This window comes from Botryllus schlosseri, chromosome 4 (assembly GCF_051294905.1).
Source record: "Botryllus schlosseri isolate E-star chromosome 4, Bs_hap1, whole genome shotgun sequence".
Taxonomy (NCBI): Eukaryota; Metazoa; Chordata; class Ascidiacea; order Stolidobranchia; family Styelidae; genus Botryllus; species Botryllus schlosseri.
The window spans coordinates 24001619-24016592 of NC_137239.1; the positions used below are offsets into that span (position 1 = coordinate 24001619).

The 14974-nt window shown below is 40.2% G+C and overlaps 1 protein-coding gene across 1 annotated transcript; it reads left to right on the top strand.

Moving 5' to 3' along the window:
• The first annotated feature begins 2093 nt into the window (after nt 1-2093).
• LOC145438314 (angio-associated migratory cell protein-like) lies at nt 2094-13360 on the top strand. The gene is made up of 11 exons (XM_080315710.1): nt 2094-2300; nt 5051-5170; nt 5331-5447; nt 5512-5651; nt 6029-6130; nt 7282-7408; nt 8379-8494; nt 8876-8976; nt 11950-12040; nt 12160-12320; nt 13051-13360. The coding sequence occupies exons 1-11, from the start codon at nt 2228-2230 to the stop codon at nt 13136-13138; spliced, it is 1236 nt and encodes a 411-aa protein (XP_080171836.1). The 5' UTR covers nt 2094-2227; the 3' UTR covers nt 13139-13360.
• Nucleotides 13361-14974: the final 1614 nt, after the last annotated feature.

Here is a 14974-nt window from a genome sequence, read left to right on the forward strand (position 1 = left end):
GTAGTTACAGTTACACTCACGTCACTATATATCAAAACGATAATATTGTTTTAGTTTCTCGGTGGTTGATTGATGGTGTATTTCAACATTACCCTTTCACGGACTCTCTTGTGGACCCCTAAGGTACCCCAGTTTAAGAACCCCCGCTCTACAAATTGATGTCTGATTTCAAAGGCTTCCAAGTCGGTTCAACACTTCCCATCTTTACATTGTATCGCAATTCCGTGGTGTTTTGAAATGATAACATTATTGTTAAACTGACGATGATGAGCAAATGTAAGAAATAGGGAGATTTGAACATTGATTTTTCCAAAGTTGCATTTTACATACAAGACTACCGGTAATTATTAGGTTGAGCAGCCCCTATCATCACAATAGTTTTGACAAAAGTAAAATTCCGTGCTGATTATGCTTGTAATCTCCGTTGAACTATACTCTCCATATTTGACTAATAGAGTTATGATACTGTTACATCTGGTACATGTACAATTGTACATGTTTTAAAAGTGCTCTGGACAGCGTTTTTTAGCGTGTATAGGCACGTGTAGCACCAATGGGTTACGGGTTCGAGTCCGACTGAGGTCGACTCTAGAATAGAGGTCGACCGATATTGAATTTTAAAGGCCTATACCGATAGCGATATATCGGCTCACTCACAAGGCCGATACCGATGTCCAGGGTTGTAACCAAGTCACAAGGCTCCGAGTCACAAGTCAATCTCAGTTTTATAGTTTTGACTCGAGTCAAGTCGAGTCATTTTCAATTCACCACCGAGTCAAGTTCGAGTCCAAGTCACCGAGCCGAGGTTCGAGTCCGAGTCCGAGTCATGGTATTATGACTCGTGTCGAGTCCAAAAGTCATTATGTTGACTTCCCAGTTTACAGTTAAAGACTTGTTAAATCCACTTTTTATAACTATGTTTGGTGATATCGAATGGTTCGCAATAATAATATACTAATTTTCGTCATTTTTAGCAGTTTCCGGACGTGTTTTCAAGTACCAGTACCAATAGACGAAATCCCAATAGTGTGATTACTGTACTATTCCTCGAAATTACAATGAAACGTCGGTATTGGCCGTCTGAGTCTCGAGTCATATGACTTGGTTCGAGTCAAGCACAATGACTCGAGTCCAAAAGTCGAGTCAATACACAAATAGACTCGAGTCGAGTCGAGTCATTTCCGTATTTTGAGAAAATGACTCGAGTCATGTCGAGTCATCTGAAAAACGTGACTCGAGTCATTACAACGCTGCCGATATCATAGCGTCCCTATGCCAATCTCCACAACAATTAAAAATTCGAGGCTGATTGTGGAGGGTCCAGGGCCGCGAGCGGAATAAAATTTATATTTTCGTAATCAGTGCAGAGTTAGCTTTCGATTGATACCCGTTTTACCAAATTTAATGCTCGGCAAGCCGGTCAAAAATGACCGTCAAATTGCCTGTAGCCAAATGGAAATTGTGACGTGATACAATTTCACTGAGCCGTGAGATTTGCTCGTGTCGACACCATATAGGACACTATGGTGCATGCATGTCTTCTGCCGTTTGTTATGTATTTTGGTTGGAATAAAATAAAGACTCTCCCTCTCTCCCCCACCTTAGATTACGGAATGTAAATAAGAGGCATGCATACTGGATAAAGGAAAGGACAACATAAAAGGATGCAACAAATAACATGAATGCTGCATGTGTCGGTGGGTGAGGTCAATATTCTCTCTAAATATAATTCCGGGTTTGAGTAAATATCTGTGAATCGAAGAACTCGCAAATTTCAGTACAGGGCTTCTAGGTTATGTAGCCAGCAAAGTTAACCTATTAGGCTATATATCGGCCAGCTACTTTGTTACTACAGGAATACCGTCAAGTCCCACTACTGTTGCAACATGCTGTAGGTGGGTGTCTGATTGTAAAACTAGTTCAAATCGCTTCCGCACATCCTCATATTTTCATTATATCACAATCTTGCTGTGTATGGATTTGATAAATATATATATACAGTATACACGAATATATGATCAGGGAATCAAATAGTGATGATTTCACCGCGTTTGCAGAATATGACACTTTAGAATTGTTATGGTTGGCCAACTTGACTTGTTGACTTGTTGATTGACTTGACTGCATGTGTCACCGCTGCCTGCTACGTATGTACCTTTAGTACTGACCAGTGGCCACTTTGCCCGCATTATCGCATCGAAAAGGGGATAAGGATACAAGGTGCAAGATGGATTGTGACGATGACAACAACATATATGAAGATGATGTGGCGGAAGAAATAGATCTTGAACAAAATGAGGGTTTGTGTTCAATCACGTTTATATTTTCATCGTTTCAAAACATCACAAGACTGCGATACAATGAAAAGATAGGAAGGTGTCGAAACAACTTGGAGTAGCCTTTAATATCAGACACCCACCTTGTGTGTGCGCAAGCCGGCCAAAGCGTAAAGCTCCCTAATGTTGAAATTTTCCGATCTTACTTTACTGCGAATCTACGAATGATTTTACGTACGGTATGTTCTTACTTGGAGGAACAACTATTTTGTAGCCGCAAACAGGGATAATATAACTTCTAAAGCCCCTATATCAAGCAAGTTATCTTTGAGATAAATTCGCTAGTGTGTCTGGATTATTCTCGCGTTTTTTATAAATCCTGGTGAATATCGTGCACTGGAGCATTTCCATAATGCAAAGGATTGTCATTAGTCATTATGCATATTTAATTGTAGGAAACATACTGAGATTCCAATTACAGACTGTTATGTACTGTACGTACACCATACAGTCAATTTGGGTAATGCGTGTAACCTAGGGTTGCCATGCGTCCGGAATTTCCGGGACTTGTCCGGTATTTTACTGTTCAAAGTAGCGTCCGGGAGGAATTTCTAAAATATGCCTTATGTCCGTAATTTTGACGCAGGCTCATAATTTTTTCGTAAATCAACAAAGACATTATTTTGGGGAATATTTATGCTGATGCATGACATTTTTCTTCGCGCTGCGCGCGATTTACTGTCACATTTATTTATTTTAATATGGGGACTACCACCCCTCGCCAAAACTGCTATAAAATGTAAATAAAAACAACCTTCATTTACTGCATTTACTGGAATAAGTTTAATCGCAATTATACGAGAACGGTATATTCCTAAATATCGTTCAGGCAGTTTAAATTCTTTATTCAAAGATAGTGTTTCCAAACGTGGGGTCGTTTGCGTTTTTTCTGGGGTTTGTGAACATGTTGAACGCAATCAGCTTCTAAAATAGCCCGCGAGTAAGTGTGGGCAAAGCTGCCGACTTCTTTTAGTAATCAGCTCGTCAAATTTTGATCTGGGCCGCGGAACATTTTCAAATTGGAGATGGAGTCGCGACCATAAAAGATTGGCATAAGGCTGATGAACAATCTTATCGATGGGACATGAACAATGTTCATTGAACATGACTTAACGATGTACAATTACGCTCCCAGTATTTTCGAATTCATCATCCTCCACCAGCTCTACCGCTAACTCTGATCATGCGGGCGGAAGAGTAGTAACTATATACTAATAGCCTACATGGAACAACCAATATTATTGACAGAATTCATTCAAAAATTTTCATTGACTAGATGCATATAGAACAGGGGTGGGCAAACTACGGCCCGCGGGCCGCATGCGGCCCGCAACACCGTTCAGTGCGGCCCGCGAGAGTCAAAAGAAACTTTTTTAAAAATATTGATAAAATGCGTACTAAAAATCGAATAAATGCAGGGACTTGATTAAACTTTTTCTTAGTATGTTAGACCATGATAATTCTAAGACAGTGGTTCTCAAACTGGGTGGCGCTCCCCCCTTGAGGGTGTGAAATCATCTTAAGGGGGGCGCGAAGCTGAGCTAAACTGAAAAATTTTTTCGCGCTTCGCGCGATTTACAGCCGTTTCATTGTTGTTCTTGCTCTGTATTTAGTCTGAATTTCATATTTCAAAATATCTCATCCACAGTCGTAACCTTCCATGCCAATAAACTATCCGTTTGGTCTGCTAGCATCCTGGTTGCGTTTTGTGATGTCACGATATGAGGGCGCGAAATCTTTCACCATCATAAGGGGGGCGGGGGGCGTGTCTTAAAAAATTGAGAACCACTGTTCTAAGGTAAATACTTCCTATACTCTTTTTTATGTTAAATTTCTGGCGCGACAGCCCGATCTCAAGGCCCACGCAGTTTGAAAGGTTTCAACTGTTAAACATCACAGAAATCCAAAACGAGATTGACATAATTCGGATCACGAGTGTGATTTCTGATTGGCCACTCCAGTTTTAATTATTTCAGTGATGTGCTAATAGGGGTAATGATAGGGGTATAATATATTATAAAGAATAGGGGTAATAATATATTATATCTACACATAGTCGAAGCGTGTTTGAAGCTAACATGGTTATCTATGAATAGATCGCTATACTCATAGATTTAAATTTCAATCCTGTTCTAAGAACAACCGACTTTCATCTCTATAGTTGTGACAAATTGGTTATTGAGGTCGACCAGCCGATGAAATCTCGCCACTATGTTTCTGACGCGTGTACGATATCATCAACGCAATGTTATGCTTGTTTTAAATATGCACATACATTATCTCTATGTCCTCACTATGTAATCAAATACCAATATTGCGTTTTGGTTTATAATCCCAATTTTATATAGTGCGGCCCGCGAATGGATTCCGATGTTGAATGCGGCCCGCGAGCTCAAAAGTTTGCCCACCCCTGATATAGAATCATACAGCGACCCCCCCCGAAATTGGCATCGATTAGCCTATGGTCGGCTCAAAATCATTGTTTATTTGGGCGGAAGGGGATGAAAAAAAATTGGATTTGGTCCCGGTTACCCAACACACAGCCACATACTCCTGAACCTGACCGTGACCACCTCTGGTCTGTGAGTAAAGCTTTGCTAGTGTGACGTCACAACTCATTTTGAAATCCACTAGTGGGCGCTAAAGAGTGTCTGGAATTTGAATCACAGAAATATGGTAACCCTAGTGTAACCGAATTTGCCGTTTACTTATAGATGACGTCGCTGATATGATGGACGATGTTGATTTTGAAGACTATGATGCCGATCGGGAGAGTGACTCCGAGGAGAGTGAGTCGAACCTGACCTGTTTGGCCAAATTTTCAGGTCATAAAGGTGCAGTTGATTTTACTGACTTTGCTTTGTTATTATTACTGCTAGCTCACGTTAATCAATGTCGAGCGCCTAGTGGAGAAGGTGAGCATATCTGTTTTACAAGCAATGTTGTACCTCCAACCCGCAGTCATATTGTAATATGTCTTGCATCATTACACAGGCCAGGTGTATGCTGTAGATGTCAATTCTAAGGTGGCTCTGGCTGTAAGCGGGGGTGAAGACGATATGGCTTACGTTTGGAATATCGAGAATGGAGAGACCATTTTCAGTTGTGATGGTTCGTATTTCTCATTTGATGCAACTGTCCAAGTGTGGTTGAATGGGAGTTTTCTGTTCGGCAGGACACAAGGACAGCGTAATCTGTACTTGCTTTAGTTCTGATGGGAAAATGGTAGCCACCGGCGATATGGCGGGTGTCATTCAAGTGTGGAATATGGAAACGCATCAGAAGATTTGGAGTTTCGAAACTGGAGACTTGGAGGTATTGGGGTTTGGATTGATTTAGCCTGACATTTACCAGTGAATTCGGCACTAGTGGATTTTGGCATCAGAAATCTAATGACTAAAATCGTTATGAAAGTGATGTTTGAATATTGATGAATCTGAAGTGGCTCTTGGTGAATTTGGCACTCGACAGTTGATATGTTTGCATCATTAGCATCAAGATATTATAGTTGAGAGATATGGTTAGGTAATTATTAGGGTTGGCGTTGGTTAGGATTAGGAATGTTGGGCCGTAAAGTGTCTACTGTCGATTCATCATTCACTGGTAACCTTAGTCGCAGTAACTCTTGACTAATATGCCACATACCGAATCAATTTTACTACATTTTGCAAATAATCAATTTTTTTTCGCAGTGGCTCGAATGGCATCCTGTCGCGGCGGTGCTGTTTGCCGGGACACAAGACGGGCAGTGTTGGCTGTGGCAAATACCGAAGGACAATTGTAAAATATATGAGGTGGGCTACAGTTCAATTCCGGGGAAGTGTGTGAAAAGTTATCAATACTGAAGTTATGATTGGCTATATGACTCCAATCAAATATTGGAACACTGTAGTGGAGGATTTAACTCATTCTGTAATAATAACTGGACAAATTTCCGGAAAGCACATCTTGCCAAATAGACAATATCGTATGTTTTTTATGTATCTACTTATTGCATAGCGTTCTTTGAGATTTTGGCCTATGTAAGAAGAGAAATCGTATCTTCAGAGTAGGTTTACGAATTAGGGAAGAAAAAGATGTACGATTTCTCACAAGAAACGATGAAGTGTGATGCATGTGAATTAGGGCGGTTCAAAAATAACCTTTTCCTGAATCTTGCTGGTTACTTGATTAAATCGTTAGGTTGCCTTAAAAAACGACGCACACCAAATTTGAATTCATTCCAACCAATATTCGCGGATTTCGTAGAGTTTGAAAATTTTGAATTTGCCTAAAAATGCAAAAAAAAATTTTTTCAAATTTTTCTGCTAACCTCATGAAATTGTTGCGCTGTCTTCAAAAACGATGCAAAACAAATTTGACTAAATTCGAAGCCGTAGAAGTGGAGTTATTTCAGTTTTTCTTTGATAATTCTGAGATTATCCTTGATTGGTGGATCATCCCAGAATTATCATCAAAAAACTTGAATAACTCCTCTTCTGCAGTTTGGAATTGAGTCAAATTTGTTTTCCATCGTCTTTGAAGACAGCGCAACAATTTCATAAGGTTGGAAGGAAAATTTGAAAAAATTTTTTTTTTGCATTTTTAGGCAAATTCAAAATTTTCAAACTCTACGAAATCCGCGAATATTGGTTGGAATGAATTCAAATTTGGTGTGCGTCGTTTTTTAAGGCAACCTAACGATTTAATCAAGTAACCAGCAAGATTCAGGAAAAAAGGTTATTTTTGAACCGCCCTATTGTGAATAATAAATAGTTTTGTAGCATTGTTTGATGATACCGAACTGGAATAACGCTTACAATATTGGTCATATAGCATGCTCCAACTTTTGAGAAAATAAATGATATTCATGTTACCTTATCAAATGTTCGTGAGTGATTGCAGAAGTTGTCTGTAGTCCCGTATTGTGTGTAGCTGTTCATAGTCCTGTATGGTATGTGTACAGAGTCATGGCATGTCGACAAATTCCGGTAAATTCCTGCCAGATGGAAAATCCGCTATCGTCGGGTATTGCGACGGCACCAGCAAGCTAATCGACCTCAAAACCGCAGAGGTTCGGTTCAGTACGAAAGGTAGGCATATATATCGACATGGACACTGAACAGCGTCATTTAGCTCAACCGATTTCATTTTCACAAAGTAATTAACCAAGTATTGAGCATGTTCCTTCAACAACAACCTTCTTGTAAACAGTAACTTATATAATTCGTTATTATGCCAATATTTATGGCTATTGACTGTTTTTGTAGTTTGGGTTTTATGAATTAACCAATTATCAAACATGTTGGTTCAACCACAACCTCCTGTTAAGCAGTAAAGTATATAATTCATTGATATGTCAATGTTTTGGACTGGTTTTCGTAGGTAAATCTGGTCACCAAGTGATGAAATTTTAGTCTTTAGAAACGCGATTTATTTTAGTTCAGCATTCAGACCGGGTTGTAATGACTCGAGTCATGGCTCAACCCGAGTCACGATTTTCTGATGACTCGAGTCGTTTTCGCAAAATATGGCAACAGCGAGTTGATCTGTGCATTGACTCGACTTGGACCCGTGTCATTGCGCATGACTAGAAGCAAGTCATATGACTAGAGACTCAGACGGCCAAGACCGTCATTTCATTATAGTTTCGAAGAATAGTAAGGTAACCACACTATTGATATTTCGTCTATTGGTACTGGTACTTGAAAATGCGATCAAAAACTGCTAAAATCGCGGAAAATTAGTATATTTTAAATGCGAACCATTCGACGTCGCCAAACAGAGTTATGAAAAGTGGGTTTAACAAGACTTTACCTGGAAACTGAGCAGTCAACACAATGACTTGGACTCGGACTCGACCCTCTGCTCGATGCCTTGAACTCGAACTTGACTCGGTGGTGAATTGAAAATGACTCGAATTGGCTCGAGTCAAAACTATAAAAGTGGGATTGACTTGTGACTTGGGGCCTTGTGACTTGGCAACCCTGCATTCAGATGTTATCAAGATCGATATTAGATACTGATATTTTCACTGATCTAATTTGATCATTTCTTACGTAGGTCGAGACGCTCACAGCGAAAGCGTTTGCGCCGTGGCCTGCAATCACGACGGCTCTTTGCTAGCGACTGCGTCACTCGATGGCACAGCCAAGTTGATTAGCGCCGCTTCTGGGAAGGTGAGATATTGCTGCCCGGTTGATATTTGCGCAGTTTGAAAATTTTCGACTTTTTAAAATTTGATTGGAATCAGAATTATAGCTACACATTTTTCCGTATTAGGTTAGAATTATTGAGTTCTCACAAACTCGAAAATTCAAATAAATTCGGGAAAAGAAATAGGCCTTAGGCTACAACAAAAATCAAGTTCTCTTTATATCAAATCAATGAACATGCGAATAGAAAATGTTCATACACCAGACTTGTCTGATTTCGCACCATACCACCGTGTCATTTTGAGGGAAACTAGAAATTCGATGGAGAATTTAAATTAGAGCGTAGATACATTTCACAAATTAGATTAGAATTAGATTTGTTTGTTGACATTTGAACTCGGGCAGGTCACGGGCACATACGATTGCAAGAAGCCCAACTCTCAGAATACAGAAAACGACGGTGACGGCGATGGATACAGTGTCGAATGCGTTGCCTTCTCATCAACGTAAGTGATACCGTTATTCGGTTGAAATAGGGAATATTAAATAAAATGTAATTTCATTTAATAGGATTTCTGTTACGTCGTTTGGCACGGACAGGTGAAATTTTCAGATTCTTGCGGTTACGCATATTCACATGCAATTTATTGCACTTTGGGAATATGCTGATAACAATGTTAATTGCCCTTTTTTACATTATCTCCGCCGTCTTGTCATGCCCACGACTTAAGTAAGTGTTCTGTCCTGATCTGTTATTGAAGTGTTAATAGATGACCATGAATAGTTAGTTTACTTCGCAATTTTCTTGTTCCCTTCTTTTTAAACCAACAACGTTCTTTTTTACTACGCCGGCGGCAACCTCCGCATATTTTTGTCCTTCCTGTCACCATACGTCCCCCTTTAGGAGGAATTTTCCCTCGGAGGACGCCCGAATGTCCTTCTTCTTCGCGATTGGTCCTGCTATATAGCTTTTGACAGCCATGCGACTGTACAGTAGGGCTGTTCAAAAATAACTATTTTTCTGGATTCCAGCCATTCACTGATTAAATTGCACACCAAATTTGGTTCAATACTAACAAGTATAGGGCTCCGCGGATCCAATTAAAATTTTTAATTTATACAGAAAAATTAAAAAAAAAAAATTCAGATTTTTCTGTCAACCCCATGAAATTGTTGCCTTCAGAGACGTTGCAAAACAAATTTGACTCAATTCCAACTAGTAGAATCGGAGTTATTTGAGTTTTTCGTTGATAATCCTCGGATTATCCACTAATCAAGGATAATCCGAGAGTTATCAATGAAAAACTCAAATAACTCCACTTCTACTAGTTGGAATTCACTCAAATTTGTTTTGCATCGTCTCTGAAGACAGCTCAACAATTTTTTTTTCAATTTTCCCTAATAAATTAAAATTTTTGATTAGATCTGCGGAGTCTTATACTTGTTGGAATTGAACCAAATTTGGTGTGCAGCGTTTTTTAGGGTAACCTGTCAATTTAATCAGTGAATGGCTGAAATCTGGGAAAAAAAGTTGTTTTTGAACAACCCTACTGTACAGGCGCAACTAAAAAATTGCCATAAATGACGCGATATCTGGATTTCGACGGCACTGTCGGCATGGGTGACAAAAAAAATTTAATCTCAATCTATATTATGCTAGAGCAAGTCTACTGGGAGTCGAGTTGTAAAAGTGTTCTCTCTTCCGAATCTCAAATATGGCAACCATTTTTTTCTGTGTCTTCCCACCTTCCCGGAAGGGGGCTTCATTTCCATTATGAGTTGTCTGTTCAGCAGTTCAAGCAGTTGTGCATTCGTGTTTGCTCGTGTTTACAAAGTTGAACTTCCATCATAGGTATTATATATCTATTTCTCCTTCTGTTTAAGGAATATCCACTGAATTGCAAATAGAACCAGCGATTGCCGACTCATCACAACACTATTTAAAAGTAGAAATAAATAGAAAATGTGGCCCGGAACAGCCTTGAGTAGTTTTACAAAGTAGATTGAATTGAAGCTGGCTCCGTTCAAAAATGCAAGACGAATCTCTGCGACTTCTGCAAAAGGACTCGTAACACTACAAATAGGTAGAATCCTTCAAAAAGTAGTCGGTTACCGTGTTACAGGGGCTATATCACGCGTTTTTTTAGACGATTTTGCTCAGAAAAGTGATGTCAACTCAATCCCAATGTACTTTTCAAATTCCAAAGTGTTACAAGCGAGTACTTTTGCTCGAGAAATGCTAGAAGCGGGTGTAGTAGTATGTAGTATGAAACATTGCCACTTGAGTAAGGAGTAGGCCTATAAGTACTTGAGTAATCTGAGAAAGTATTTTCAAGTGCTTTGTTATTGATGATCTCTCTAAATAGAACTATATTAGGGGTTCCCTGAACTAGGGTGTTACCGCAATGGGGTCGTTTGCTTATCCCCCGTGGTAGCTGAGACGAAAATTAAAAACCAACGACTATTACAAGAATGTCAAGTAAGCGGACGCTTTCGCCGGCTCAATATTTTAGTTCATTTTGCAAAATCGAAGGAAAAGCCGATGTGAACTCTGTGCAAACAAGGTTTCAGATCAGTCGAAGCGTCATTTGAAGCGCCACCTACTGTAACGCAAGGTTGGTGTCTGGTCATTAGTATGAAGATAAAAGTGTCGGGAGCATAGAAAGCAATAGGACGGTTAAATTTCCTTCCGGGAAAATTACAAGTGACCTGTAATGCTATGTGTTAGCAGTATAATACATGCGCAGTAGGGCTGTTCAAAAATAACCTTTTTTCCTGAATCTTGCTGGTTACTTGATTAAATCGTTAGGTTGCTTTCAAAAACAACGCACACCAAATTTGAATTCATTCCAACCAATATTCGCGGATTTCGTAGAGTTTGAAAATTTTGAATTTGCCTAAAAATGCAAAAAAAAAATTTTTCAAATTTTTCTGCCAACCCCATGGAATTGTTGCGCTGTCTTCAAAAACGATGCAAAACAAATTTGACGCAATTCGAAGCCGTAGAAGTGGACTTATTTCAGTTTTTCTTTGATATTTATGGGATTATCCTTGATTGGTGGATCATCCCAGAATTATCATAAAAAAACTTGAATAACTCCGCTTCTGCAGCTTGGAATTGATTCAAATTTTTTTTCAATCGTTTTTGAAGACAGCACAACAATTTCATATGGTTGGAAGGAAAATTTAAAAAAAAATTTTTTTGCATTATTGGGCAAATTCAAAATTTTCAAACTCTATGAAATCCGCGAATATTGGTTGGAATGAATTCAAATTTGGTGTGCGTCGGTTTTTAAGGCAACCTAACGATTTAATCAAGTAACCAGCAAGATTCAGGAAAAAACGTTATTTTTGAACAGCCCTAATGCGCAGGATTGAGAGGTGAGGTCGCGAAACATTTTCCAATCAAAATTTAGGGTTGCGGCCATAAAAAGTATGTATGGTAGCATTTGAGGATCTTGAATGTAATCTCTTCTTAGATTACCGCTGCTCGCCACTGGGTGCCTGAACGGACTGTTGCATATATGGGATCATAAATCGGGGATCTTGCGTCATACTTGCAAGCACGAAGTAAGTGCGGTCTGCCACGGCCACCGTTTTCCCCTGCGAATGAAAATTATTTTTAAACAAAAATCGAGCGCTCAGCCGATTTCTGAACTGTGACTCGATATTATGCCTGTGTTTCGCAGCGTGGAATAACGAAACTGCTATGGGACTGTGGGAGTTCTGGACATCTGGTTTACACGGCGTCGCTCGACGGCACGTGTAGATCGTGGGACGCTAGGAATGGTGAACTGGTTCAAACTTTTCAAGGCGCGGCTGAACATATCTATGACATGAAGTTGAGCAGGTAGGTTTTGTAAGTCAATGTGGTCTACTTACCTAATTTTGTGGCACTTGTTAACGATGGTGCGATTGCGGGCCATGTCGTTCATGCGCAAAGGTGGTAAAAGTAGTCAGCGTTGCTAATGAAGTAGAAGTAAAGCCGTAAATTCCTACTCGATTCGGCAAACTTGAACGGTTTATCGGCAAATAGCTCATTTGTATTTGTGGGATAACAGCATGGTTGTAATGAATTTAGTCACGATTTTCTGTTGACTCGGGTCATTTTCTGTGTATTGACTCGACTTGGACTCGAGTCATCGCGCATGAATCGGACCAAGTCATATGACTCGAGACTCAGACGGCCAAGAACGACATTTCATTGTAATTTCGAAGAATAGTAAAGTGTTGGGATTTCGTCTATTGGTACTGGTACTTTAAAATGAGACTGGAAACTGCTAAAAGTGAGGAAAATTAGTATATTATAAATGCGAACCATTCGATAGCACCAAACAGTGGATGACAGCTTTGAAAATAAACCCATGCGTCTAATGTAATTTTATTGTCTGCAGTGCATTGCACAACTGCTCAAGCTGGTAGCGTGAGAAGCGGCTGGTCACGCACGCACTTGCATTTAGAAGATTTTGCAGTGTAGCGAGAAACTGATTCTTTGTGATTTAAGAATATTCAAAATTAGCGAGGGCCTTTCGGTCAGATGACCAATTTTCGGACCTCTAATCTCGTGTCAATGTCTGCAGCGGCGGGGAGAGACTGGTGGCCGCGTTCGCCGACGGCGTGGTGCGCGTCTACAGCACAGAAAGTCAGAAGGCTGATCCGTTACGGTGAGAGAATGGACACTGTGAAAGCTCTCAGTGTGCAAAGTGGGTGGGCGGAGCTCGTCCGAGAGCTGACTTACTGCGTGGCCGTCGGGAAATTTTAGCATCGTACTGATTTTGACTTCTCATAACACGTCAGTATTGTGACGAAAAGACGCGGGATATCATTGCCGATATCTGGTACGGAATCAATCATCTTGGGCGCGATTAAAAATGCTACTTGTGATGTCGATCTGTATCTTGTGTACCTGTGAGGTTAGCCAATGAATTTGCGATGTGATTTCGGCTGGGACAGAGATGAGAAATTTTCGTTTTTCAACCATGCAATTCAGTGAAAGGCAGTATACAGACAAGCACGGTGTAGAAGGGAGACTCGATAGAACAAGAGTAATTGAAGGCGATCCACCCAAGGCAGGAGCATTTTCCTGCTGAAGTCGTTACCTAGTGGTTCATAAAGTGGGCGATTGGGAGGTGCTGAGAATAAACGTTGAGGGAGAGAGAGAGAATCAATATTCGTATACATTACATATCAACGTCACACTACAAAAATGTATCAGTGAAATGCGACGTGCAAAGTAGACGGGAGGCTCGATATGACAAAGTCTTAAGAGCCGAGCCACCCAGGACAGGAGCAATTTTCACAGTCGATAACTAATAGGCGGTATTGAGTACGGCAAAGAGAAAATTCGTGAATTACTAGCTGTATCTGTTCACGAAAGTCAAATTTATGAATATGGTGATTACGTTATTCGCGGTTGTCTTGCTCGAAAATCGTCACCTGCGCTCTCCGCAGATGTTCCTTATGTAAAATTGAGTTTTCCAACTAACTAACCAGACAACGCAGTGACTGTGCAATGAACGGGAATAGGGGTGGGGACGTTCGATACCAGGTTTGCGGTCCAGTGGGGCGTCGTATGAAAATAGTTTGCGAAACACTGGTTTAACCTATGGAAATATAGAAGTAGGCTACAGTACGGCCGTAGGAAAAGCATCACACCTTGCTCTTGAGATGTTTTCAAGTTGAAGAACTATACGTATTAGAGTGGAGTGAAAATGACTCTATTTTAAATCGAAAAAGGGGTTCTTAAATCCCGACAAATTACCCGAAACTTCAATAAAAATTGAATTTAGGGGATCGCCCCCATTTTCCAGCCGGCAACCCCCAATTTCTGGATCTTCTTATTGCAACCTTGTATTCACCTCGGTTGCAAACGACTGGTACCTCACGTAACCAGGATGGGCTTCCCGCAGCCCCAACACATTTGAGTATGTAGTCACTCTCGTCGTTTACCCGCATTTTTACTGTTTTTTTGGCTATAGCTAATTTTGTGTTGACAACAGAGAAAACTTTCTTCTTAAGACTTATATAAATATGATGTTTCTGCAGCTTTTGAGCTATATATAATGACTCTACGACCAGTGGTTGCTGAGATATGCTATTTTACCCCCTCGCGCACAGAAATTGGTGGGTTCCCTAAATTCAATTCTTATTGAAGTTTCCAGTCATTTGTCGGGATTTAAGAATCTCCTTTTTTCGATTTGGAAAAAAGTCGTTTTCATTCCACCCTACTATGCATGGATAAGGATTTTTTGGCGATTTTCGGGTATAGTGGGATAGTTGGATGAGATTATTCGAATTCGGACAGATAGTTTCACAGAAATCAATATGCAATCACACGCGTCGCCATGTATGCTTTTCTCTCTGATAAACCAACGCATTGTGCAACTAAGATTAACTTGAAGGTTCGGTGTTTGGCCTATATGGTTACCATACGGCCCCTTTTAAGAGGATCCGTCCTCTTTTTTGACATTTTTGAAAGTGTCCTCGGAGGACGCCCAAACGTCC

Coding starts and splice junctions, on each gene's coding strand:
- LOC145438314 (XM_080315710.1), top strand. CDS start 2,228: ATGGATTGTGACGATGACAACAACATATATGAAGATGATGTGGCGGAA. Junction 7,409..8,378: donor GGTTCGGTTCAGTACGAAAG/GTAGGCATATAT, acceptor TTTCTTACGTAG/GTCGAGACGCTCACAGCGAA. Junction 8,495..8,875: donor TTAGCGCCGCTTCTGGGAAG/GTGAGATATTGC, acceptor GAACTCGGGCAG/GTCACGGGCACATACGATTG.